Here is an 11400-nt window from a genome sequence, read left to right as displayed (position 1 = left end):
GCATATCCCTTTGGCATAAAATCAAAAATATTTTTAATGGAGGAATCTTTTTCGTAAATTTACGATTTTTTTTGTTATTATTTTTTAGTTCATAAACCTGTTATTCGTGTTCATTATGTAGAAGATGTTCCTAAATTAAAATTCAATATTTTAACCCCTAAAAAGTTCTCAAAAACAAGAATGCACAACTTTTTTGTTTTTAAGATATAGGATATTACGTAAAGACTGTTCTAAATCTGCAAAAATAAAATTTGTTACATTTACCACCAAAACTTTTTACTAACTTTCCCTTAAATGGTAATAGCGCAATCGGGATTTTCAATTTGTGACGAACAACCAAAAAAAAAAAACAATATTAAAAGATCCCCCTTACTCTCTCAAATTTTATCTGTCCTTTGTCCCTGGGGATAAAGATTGGGAGAATGTGTAATGTGTAAAAAAAATCTGTTTCCATTTGTTGGTTTAATTTATTTTTTAGTTTATTTGAAAATCAAAGTAATGTGGCGCAATTTGTGAAATTTACAATCAAATTTGATTTTTCTATTAAATTATTTTTTAATAAGAAAAAATGCTTTATATATGGTATATGACTGCTATTAGTCTGTATATTTTCCATTGGATGATGAATGTCTTTAGAACAATGTTCTATATCTATATATCGCGTTACAAATAATGCAAAAAAGTAATGTTTTTATTTTATCTTAAAAACGAAAAGAGATAAAACAATAAAATATTACGGAAGTAATACTGTTATTAAAACACACTTTCTGCATATTTTATTTCTTTAAAACGAGTGGACGCAATTACTTCTTAGAAACTGTTAAGTGTCCCGCAATTTTTTCATAAAACTTAGAGTTTCCAAAGAAAACAATAATGTTATTAATAAATTAATTAACTATTAATTTTATTATAAATTATTAATAATTGGTTGCGTAAGTTTTTCTTCAAATTTTGTTAAGAAGAATGGTAGTTTTTTTTTAAGTAAAAAAATATGCAGAAAGTGTGTTTTTATGAAAATAATATAGTATATAATATAGTAATATTTTATTGTTCTATTTTCGTTTTTAAGAAAAAAAATAAAAACCTTCTTTTTCCACCATATTTATAGCACGATGTTTCCCTGATGTTTGGCTGTTGACTTAACATTTATAACTGTTCTTTATTTTAAACAAGGTTGTACCCTGGTAAGTTCGCATTTGTTTTGAAACACCCTGTTTAATAGTATTTTTGGGTTCTCCTGACAAAATAATAATTAAAAATAAATTTTTTGTACTCTGAAATAACGAATTTTGCACAGATCAGATGTGGAATAGTGTCACTGTAATGTCAGCTTCATTTTATACACTTACGTTTCCGGTTCTTTAGTTCTTCCACAATTTCAATATATTATCTCCTATGTTGTAATGTGCATACTTATATTTTATACACACGAAATCAATCATGTTATGTTGCTAAACCAAAAGCAAGTGTGTCCTAATAATTTCGTTTTGTCCATGTTTGGTAAGTTTGTCGATTCTATGATTCATAATACCATTTTCTTGTCTGATATAATAGTTTAGTCTTATAATTAATTGTGATTTTTCTTGTAGACTTTTCAGGGAACCATCAATGACTAACATAGTGATACGGTTGTGAATAAACCGCTCTTATTAATACAGGTACTAACTTATCCTACCCCTATTTATATTTTACTGTTTTTTGTCATATCTGCATGTTTTTATAACAAAGGACTAGTTCAAGGCACTGTATTAATCTTAATTAAACAATTATATTTATCTGTAGTAAAATTGGAAATGTTTAATGAGTGCAAGATCTTTCAACTAATTCAACTTTTATGACTATCCTTTAATAAGTTTACTGGCTGGCTGTAGCAACCCATTAGTAGCAAACTAAGTTACCTTTAACTCAGGCTTTATAGTGGTTTTATGCAAAAAAAAAAAACATTTAAAGAATTCTTCTTGAAAAAATGAGAACTGAAAATTAGATGGTTCATCCATATTGGCAATTGTTGCAACGTTTCTTTCTGTGTTGCTGCTATTCACCACATTTTTAATTCACAGACAAACCAAACCATCTGTTTCGTTGGAGTAAGATAATTCTTTTTTATTTAGCCATGTATTTCAGGGACTTATTGTTGGAAGTATCAAAGAAAGTTGTTCTACCTAAAATTCGATTAGATATTTGACTTTTTCTGGGTTTAGGAAGATTGGCCATATTGCGCTTCCAGAAACTAGGTGAACGTAACTTCTGTTAAACTATATATCATATATATTTGCGTGACGTTTCCGTTGGAAAACTACAAAAAATTTTTTGACTTCAAATTTTAAAAAATATTCAACAATATTCCCATTATCGAAACTGAGGAACAACTTTGCGCTTTAAATCGAATGTGATGATCTAACGCGCTTTCAAAAACAAAGGACGTAATTGGGAATTTGATAGGGCGCATGTATTTTGGCATTCGGGCTTAATTAACTCAATTATCGAGAGCCAATGGAATATCCTCGATTGAACGGTTTTGACGATGAACATTCATTCTTCCCTTCACAATTTAAAGGCTTATTACACAGTGTTCAATTTTATACAACAATGGCATGGCATGTTATAGGGCGGCCTCTTTATCTTCGATCAAACTATATGGGAAAATACAGGAGATGAAGCGGGATATGCACAAAACTTACCGTTAATTTTGTTTAATTACAAACACCATATCTTGTATAATTATGGAGATATGATGTCCGTTGCAACTTGGTTTTTCTACTAATAATTTAATAAAAATGTAACCTGGATGACCACCAGAAAATCTGTGTTATGTGTTTTGGAATGGTTTGTCCTGTTTTTTTTTTAAATTAATATAGAATGTTCAAAAAATTTTTTTAAAAAAGAATAAGTCTTATAGATGGAAACTGAAAAACTAAATTTGCTAATTTAATCTTACCAAGCAATAAAAACTAAACTGCGCTTGAATAAGGTCAAGAATGGGTAGTTTTTCAAATATTTGCCTGTAACATATACAAAACAGGTTTTTATTAAATACTGTGGCGTATGATTGAAAAAATAATTTCGCTTCGTCGCCAGTAATTTCTTTATACATTTTGGGTTTTGTCATGGCTTGTTCTTTGTTATATTATATTACTAGACTAGTTTACTTTAAGACACTTTCCTGGTTTGTTTTAAATGTGCAATATATTATAAATCATCTGTTTCGCTCCTTCGACGGTGGCTACATTGATTTTTATCGGTTTAATGGCAGTTACTTTATATTACAATTTTTTTTTTTATATTACAGGGTTAAATTTAGTCAGTCGTTCCAGAGAACTGCTACCGGGCCACCCTTATCAACAAGCCCCATCGGCCTACATGGCCATGGAGTGCGATTCGTCGCCCTCTTCTGGCAGGTCCCAGCAGCAGCATCATTCTCATAGGGGCGGCCCTCAGCAAGTATCTCAAAGGTATCACCACCAACCACCGCAACAAGCCCCCGTAATGAACCACGGTCCGTCTTCGCTGCAGTGTCCGCCCTACATGATGTTGGACGGAATGGGTCATCCGATGCCCATGATAATGCATTCAAATAAGCATAGCGGCCAAGGAGTCCAGGTCGTGCCCCAACAGACCGGACGAGGAAAGCAACAGCAGGAAGGTGGCAGCAACCGAGATGACAGCAGTCCGATGGTGGGAGTGTGCTTGCAACAGAGTCCCATGGCAATACATTAAACGGTTCGAACACTGATTCGATAGTGACGCGAACGGTAAATAATACGGAAGTTGTTGAAGTATTGCAAATTGAACTTTAACGGAAGACAGTGGTTGACCACTAAAACATTTAGTGTTGAATTGTATTTTTAAATTATATTGTGCGCAATAATTTTGGTTGTCGTTGGAGTCGACTGCGGTCTCTATATAAAATTGTGCCGAGTACTTACATATTGGCAAATTTGGCTAAGATGGGCACTGCATGGGGATCTCGGAAAAGGTAATCCGAAAGCGCAGATTTTTACGCCTAATGATATGGATATCTCATAATTTTTTTTATTTAACTCCTTCACAATTTGTAAAATAGCGAATTCAACATTTTCGTTCAAACCCGTAAAACTTTTATTTTATTACGTTCATTTTTTTGACTTGAAATTCGCATTGAAATGATTTTGTTTTCTAAAAGATCTCATAATTTAGAAACCATTTTTTCCACAAATCTTTGAAAGAATCCACCTTCGGCAAGCGGTATTTAACAACTCGATCTTAGCGGTGGGAATATTTCGGGGTACATGAAAGGTTGTTCTTCTTTATTTGCCGTCTCTAAGAAGGTTGGCTATCATCATGGTGACTCTCACTTCTATTCATGTACAGCGGTACCATTATCTTAAGTTTTTCAGCCGTAAAGTGCGCCTTCTCTCCACGCTTCTCTTGCTTTGTATTTTTCCCTGTATTATTAGCGTTAGCATGTGGTACCTTTTTCCGCGCATAACGTGGTTCAGGCAAGCAAGCTTCCCTGCCTTTACGGTCTCCACTGTTTCTGTTATTTTATCCGTTAATATCTCTGCGTTTGTTACTCTCTCCGTAAAAGAAACTTATCAAACACATTTTAAAAGCCTGGAGTCTTTTTAAGTCGTCATTGTTTGTTGTCCACAACTCCTTTCCATAAAGGATTGAAAAAACATGGCATCGGGCCAATCTGATCTTAAGTTCTAGTGTGCTCGAGTAGAGTTTAACATGGTACCCAGGTATTTTTTCTAACTGACTCTCTCGACTTTTCTCACTGCGAACATATAATCTTTCCCGGATATTTGCTTCGCTGCTGACTATCAATTATGTGTTATTGGTATTAAGTGTAAGACCTGCTTCTTCACTGCTCATGGAGTGTAGAATTATATATATACATTTTTTTTTTAATTTAAGAGCAACAAGAGTTGAGGAGACAGTTCGCTTCGGCGACATTCAAAATTGCGTCACGACCCAATTACGTTTTCGGCGGAAAAAATGAACCGTTCAACTGCGTATACTTCAAAAATTTCATAAAATCTCGAAATCGATAGACGAAATGAAAGAAATGTTGCGATTTAATTTGTTGACCGCTGTTAGGGTTTCTAAATAAATTTCGTTTGTTTACCGCGAACGGATGATTGACTGTAGTGTGACGACAACAAACTGAGAGTTCGCACGAGGACTCTGTTGTTTCTAAACGGCACGCGCAATTCGTTCGTCTCGCGTAATTGCTCTGTTTTAAGTTAAATATTGAATTTCGATAAGAAGAAATGAGAGCGAGTGATAATAAAACAAAATAATAGGGAAGGAAAAAATCGTTAGGTCAATAGGTTGGAAAATTTAAGGAAAAAGTAATTTACGACTAGTGTTTAACTATAACGCGTAATTATAGGTCCACATATTGTATACATGTTTTTGCCTGATTTTTTTTTTTTTTTGGTTTTTATTTCGACGTTGACTGTACGTATTTTGGGGTTGTCATGTTTTTGTTAGCCGTCTGTTTGTCCGCGGTAAATAGTGTGATTTTCGTTCTTCTATTGGTAGAGGGCGTCATGCACAGGGTGCTAGGTGTGTTTAATTCTATTGGAACGTGTGTGTGATAATTTTTTCTGACTTTCTGCCAGTCGACGGATTCATGTCCGTGAGCGGCAGCGTAGGATTGGCGGCATGCATCTAATTCGTAACAAAATTATTTTGTAATGTTTGTTTGCAAAAATTCACACATTTTGGACTTGTATGATTTGGTCAGAGTTTAAGCAGTTTATTTGTACGTTTTCACTGCTCAAGTAATCTTCAGTTGTTGACGACGAGCCTAGTTATAGTGCAATTATCAAGTGCGCCCACGAAGGATGCAAAATATAAATAAAAAGGGATTTTTAATTATTTTGAAAATGTAATTACTATTTACTAACCGAAACTAGGCTCTTTGGGTTAGGAAACAACTGGTAGAGGCAGAGCAGTTTTTACTAGAAAAGCACCAAAACGAAAGGTTCCATTACAATGTAGGTAAGAAATATCTCCCAGTGCACCGGAGATATTAATTACACAAAGTTTCTTGCAGAAATGTAAATTTATTCTTAGCTTAAAGTTATAACAAAAAATGGCAATCCTAAAACAGTTGGCTCTGGTTTTCCTTTTCATTCATCAGTTTATTTCCATAAGATAATGGTCTGCCTAAGAAAATGTTTGGTTTCGCTGAAGCTTTCACCGTTATAAATTTATACCATCTACTTAAAGGGCATATCAATTTACTGAATTAGAAATGTTTTGCGTTTTCACATAAATTGGATAAGTAACTACTGATTTGCTTTGAACAACGAAATATGACTATATTATCCCAGCAAACTGAGCAATGAGAGAAACAAGTACAGATTTTTTTTGTGGCAGACACGATCCTATACTTTTTTTCTACAAATTATAAAATGAAACCTATAGTCAATATTCTTAGCGAAACAGTATTATGTTGTACCTATAGGCAATTTTCCAATAGTGAACCAAATACCTCAGAATTTAATTTTTCAAAACAAAGAAATATAACGCAAATAAAACCACATAACCAGGGCCAAAAGCAAAACAATCCACAAATAGTGGACGATGTGTTCAATAAAGTTCGTAAATCGACATCAAAAACCGACTGACAAAACACTGTTTTCGCATCTTACAAATAAGTTTTGGGAGTCGGTTTTTGGATCTTTTGTAAATACCCTTTAATCACTAGGACTGTAATTTGTAATTTACGGATACACTTAATTTATTTTTTCTTTACCTCATAATATGCAATCATTCACTGTTGTTTTTTTAACAAGAGATATGAAAATGGCTATGATAAAGAATGTAGAACATTATAATAAAGTAAATTTTACATATGCGGTCATCTATGAATTCCTACTTGCTCTTAAATAAATTTACAAAAGATGTGTTTGTTGTTTTTTCCCTTTGTCGTATACCCAGGATCGGTAAGTAAAGCGATTATTCATTCACCATTTAAAATGTGTGTTAAGGATGGTGTCGCTGCTGGTCCAAGACATATGTGAAATCTTTCTAGCTCACTATGACTGGCCCACCAAAATGCTTTGCAACATCTACCCTATTTACTTTTGTCTTTGTATTGACTTTGCAAGAGAAATATTTCTAATGAATTTCAAACAGCGACGGACCTATCTTCACATTTTTGTAGCTACCTAATTAACAAAGCATGTAAACCACCCGCCTTAATAAAGTATTAAGAAAATGTGTGTTAATAAGTGGTACCATATCTTACATATCTAAATTTATTTGTTCTCCGTAAAAACTCAATATAAATATATAGTTCATATATTACAAATATATATATATATATATATATATATATATATATATATATATATATATATATATATATATATATATATATATATATATATATATATATATATATATATATATATATATATATATATATATATATATATAAAATTAACAACGTGCAAAAATTAATAACACTCCAAAGAGTCCAACCACTTACATATATACACCTACAAATACATGACTGTTAAAAGGGATTCAAAATGTAAAACATCTATTTACAGCGACATCCATAAATGAAAAAGATTTATTGTTTGATATGATTTCAAAACTGTGCCATTAACCTTGTGTTCCTTTAGCGTAAATTATTAGAATTATACGGTAAAGACACTTTTTAATTATTTAGCTTATCAAAAATATGTTTAATTAACAGTTGAGCCATACTGTACAACTTGTAATAATAAACACCCACAAGTAGCAACGTTTAAAACTAGATAACTACTTTCGTTTTAGTCAGTTTTCATTTGTTAGTTTATTTAAATCTTTTTGGTATAGGTCAAACCACTCGGGTAATTTTGCCCTAATAAACATACAAAAAGACTTGAATTTTTTTTTATAAGCAGATATTTTTTCTAAAATCACTAAAGCCTCGCCATCTTTATCCACTAAGATAAGTTTAAATTTAATAGTGTCCCTAGGATGTTGAATATTTTTGTAAATATTTTTAAGACGCTTGGTTATGGTTGCTTCCCTTTCAAATAAAGTAGAGCAATTCTTGATATCGGGTTGCTTACCTTCACTTTTACGATTTTTCCAGTAATTTGTTGCTCCACAACAAGTAAAATATTTTGTTTTTGAATCGTGAATATCCGATTGTCCTTTACTTTTTGCAATTTTACTCGACACTGGTCCTTCCATGTCATCCACAACTTCGAAACTTAGAAAATCCTTAAATGCTATGACAACAAAATTTGTAACTGTCTCAAACCACCGAGTATTTTCCGTTTTATTTGTTGTTGAAGGAGATTGAAGGTATGCAATATTTGTTGGCTTGGTGAGAGCAAACTGTAAATGGTCATTGGAAAACTCATTTTCACTTGGTTTGAAATTTGATGGCTCCTCAGTGAGAAGTTTATGCAATACACATTCCCTTTCTGCACAATTTTTTTCACCTAATCTGCAAAACAATACAAATTTCGATAATGTAGATTCAGTTATCATAACCGTGTTGTTGCTACAGTGCTCAAATGGATCTTGCAAGCATATAGGTGTGTCGATCCTTAGGGACGGGCCATATTCTAATGAAAGATACTGTCTATAAAGAGTAAATGTTTTGGGCAACTTAATTATGGACTTGAATTGACTACTATCCAAGATAATACCCAAATATGGACTTATAACATTTGATTGGTAGGAAAAATCTCCGTAAAATTTGAAAAAACCTTGCAATAATTCGTTTTCCGGTAATCTAGTAATTTCCTCAAAACTATAACTATAATCAGGCGTAAAATTGCCGTTCCAATAATTATGAGCGATAATATTTGTACTTTCGTTTTGTTGCAAAGAAAAAACGTTCGGAAAATTGTATGGCTTCTGTTGCAAAAAGAATATAAACAATAATGCCAGTGCATAATTTGTAAATAAATGACTTTGACCAGTTAACTTGTGTAGTTTTGCCCAGTACTTAATAATTATCATCATAGTTTTCACCTTTGGATGAGAATGAATGTAATAATGGATCAGCTTAGTGTTGCAGATCCCCAACGAATTATTAATGTTAATATCGCATTTTATTTTCGTATTTGCATGGAAACACCGCAGGATTGGAATTTTCGCACTAATTAGCATAATGTTTAAAAATATTTTTGTTTTAGACAAAACCGCCCTGAGTTCATCAAGACATTCAATTTCACTATTATGTGGACGTCTTACGTTGGCAATATATACATCAATATCACTGTTATTAAATCCTAAACCAGTTACTGTCGAACCGAAAGGGTGAATCTCAACATTTGGGAACCTATAACACAAAACATTGTAAAAGTCCTGACATATTTGGCTGTATCTTCTTAGGTTGGATTCCAAGTTTGATTGCAACCTATCCACTAAAAATTTACTTTGATCAACAAAACCATTCGGGTACATCAGGTTCTTGATTATGTCATTGAAAGTCTCTTTATCTTCCTTGGCGTTTTCTTCAAGAACTAAAAAAATTCGCAATGTAAATTTGGAGTACAACCTAAGGGAAGCAAGTCACATACAGATATATGCAGGAATCTTGCAAAAAATTACAGTTTTTGTAAAAAAAAATATAAAAATCAAAGTTCCAGCTGAATCGTTACTGCGAGCAATCTATTGTTTTCTTGACTTCCTTAGCAGGATAAGGGCAGTTTTTGAAATTTAATTTAATAATGGCCTTTTAAAGTTTTTTTTGCTTCTTCACAAAACAGATGATTTAACTATTTAATAGTTTAAAGCTTGGAGGCAGATTAGAAAAGTGTACACAAAATAATTTATTTTCTTTTTTTTCTAACCAATTATTAAAGAATTCTTTAAAGACCAAATATTCATTTCAGCATACTGTAGACGCAGCTCACCATTTCTATAATTCGGCCTCTTGTGTTTTATGATCAGTCTTCGACCATTTAAAACATGTTTTCTTATTGCCATAACTTTTTCCACTGATGAAGATGCAGTGAAGTCCAACAGGGCAAAGTTTGGTCCAAAGTGTGCCTTTACCACATTTCCAAACTTAGAAAAATATTTTGTAATATCACTGTCTGCTGTATTTGGACTAAAACCTGTTAAAAAAAAAGAATACAATAATAGAATAATAATAATTATTATTATTATTAAAAACTAACAAAAATGAATTAAGTTAAACAGATAGGAAACTACTCTAGCCATTACTTAATGACAAACCTCTAACAAATATCCCAAGTTCCTTGTTATCATTTTTTTGGGCTGGTGAGGAAGGTGGTCTCCTATTCAAAACATTTATGTTATCTGCTTTGCGTTTTCCTAAAATTAAATAGAGTAGTTGGGTTATTCAACGGTATGATAGTAAAATTGCGGAAAAATTGCTTGAAGATTCCTAAAAAATAAACAAACAAAGTTTGCAAACACTTACCTTTTTGGTACACTATGGAGTTTTTTTGAGCCATTTTAATTTTGCAGAATATTGCCAGACAAATCACACACTTTCAAAAAATATTTTGGTGCAATAATTCCTTCCTCATTCCCAGGACTTAAAATAACATTGTTCAATGACAAATAAAATTTTAGACCATCACGAAGAGCTAGCTCCAAATTAATATAAATAACAATCTGACAATTTCTCCTCATGCCACTTAAGATTTGTTTGTCACCAGGTAAACCTTTGGCAAAGTGTATATGATTTCTCCTCATACGACTAAGGCCCTGTATTCTTATGAATTTCCAATTTTGAATATATGTCCCATGTAAAACTTGAATAGTCTGAGGACTGGTAATGGGGGTTAAGTGTGACGCTCTGATAAACTGCAAAAAAATATTGATTTTTACATTTTTCGACATGTTCACAAAACACGAAAAAAATAAAGCCTGTTTCCTATATTGCAAAAATAATTCATAGCCCTGACTGAAGCCAAACATTTTGGCTTCTCAAAAATTTCGAAGTTTTATCCATTTACAACAAACAACTAACATTTAAAGAATGACCCTGGTCAGCACAAATTTCTAAAATTCCATTATAGGTCCTCAAAGTAAATCTCTGTTTATCATTTGTAGCAACAACCCTTTTAATATCATCAATGTTGTATTTGCCCCGGAACTTTTTATGAGATAAAAAATCCTGAACTCTAATAAATCCTTCTTCGTTAATTTTAATATTTTTTTCGACTGCCTTATGTCGCAAAATCCACGATAAGGCTTTGCTTAAAGAGGTATCCCTACTGGATTCCTAAAAAATGTCATATTATAATACATATATTTAAAGTCCTACCTGAATTCTTACAGACATATCATTTTCAATTTGCATAAAAATAAAAACATTTCATTAAACCCAATGTTCTCATGCAATCTCTGGTCTTCTTTAATATCAATAAAAGTTAGGCAACATTACCTGGATCATTCCGCTATTGCCGCCACCGT

At 32.3% G+C, this 11400-nt stretch overlaps 2 protein-coding genes across 4 annotated transcripts in view; one reads left to right on the top strand and one right to left on the bottom strand.

Moving 5' to 3' along the window:
• LOC132705675 (serine/threonine-protein kinase minibrain) overlaps positions 1-4519 on the top strand; it is a 54965-nt gene extending 50446 nt beyond the window's left edge. Inside the window, exons 9-10 of one of the 2 annotated variants that reach the window (XM_060676441.1) lie at positions 3290-3452; positions 3514-3668. In XM_060676441.1, coding sequence (XP_060532424.1) covers positions 3290-3452; positions 3514-3529 — 179 coding nt within the window. In that variant the 3' untranslated portion in view covers positions 3530-3668. Of the gene's footprint in view, positions 1-3289 lie in introns of both variants that reach the window. The other variant, XM_060676440.1, reaches the window with a different exon arrangement.
• A 2889-nt stretch (positions 4520-7408) lies between these two features.
• LOC132705674 (tRNA 2'-phosphotransferase 1-like) lies at positions 7409-11393 on the bottom strand. Of its 2 annotated transcripts, none has more exons than XM_060676438.1 (4): positions 10400-10581; positions 10192-10290; positions 9867-10070; positions 7409-9473 (listed from the first exon to the last, which is right to left on the bottom strand). In XM_060676438.1, exons 1-4 carry the CDS (start codon positions 10431-10433, stop codon positions 7783-7785), a joined length of 2028 nt encoding a protein of 675 aa, XP_060532421.1. In that variant the 5' UTR covers positions 10434-10581; the 3' UTR covers positions 7409-7782. The 2 variants fall into 2 exon arrangements, with proteins under 2 accessions (XP_060532421.1, XP_060532422.1); XM_060676439.1 differs by lacking the exons at positions 7409-9473; positions 9867-10070 and adding exons at positions 10955-11209; positions 11264-11393 and having other exon boundaries at positions 10188-10290; positions 10400-10788.
• Positions 11394-11400: the final 7 nt, after the last annotated feature.

The sequence above is a fragment of the Cylas formicarius genome, unplaced genomic scaffold (genome assembly GCF_029955315.1).
Source record: "Cylas formicarius isolate icCylForm1 unplaced genomic scaffold, icCylForm1.1 PGA_scaffold_7__23_contigs__length_41026272, whole genome shotgun sequence".
NCBI classification, from domain to species: Eukaryota; Metazoa; Arthropoda; class Insecta; order Coleoptera; family Brentidae; genus Cylas; species Cylas formicarius.
The sequence above is the reverse complement of the archived record's forward strand: the minus strand, read 5'-3'. Positions and strand labels throughout refer to the sequence as shown.

Bases quoted from the DNA above. Each gene is read 5' to 3' on its own strand.
- LOC132705674 (XM_060676438.1), bottom strand. From the start codon at position 10,433: ATGGCTCAAAAAAACTCCATAGTGTACCAAAAAG. The intron at 10,071-10,191 runs GTTTGTCATTAA...TTTTTTTAACAG, and splicing joins ACTTGGGATATTTGTTAGAG to GTTTTAGTCCAAATACAGCA. The intron at 9,474-9,866 runs GTGAGCTGCGTC...GAATTTTTTTAG, and splicing joins GAGGCCGAATTATAGAAATG to TTCTTGAAGAAAACGCCAAG.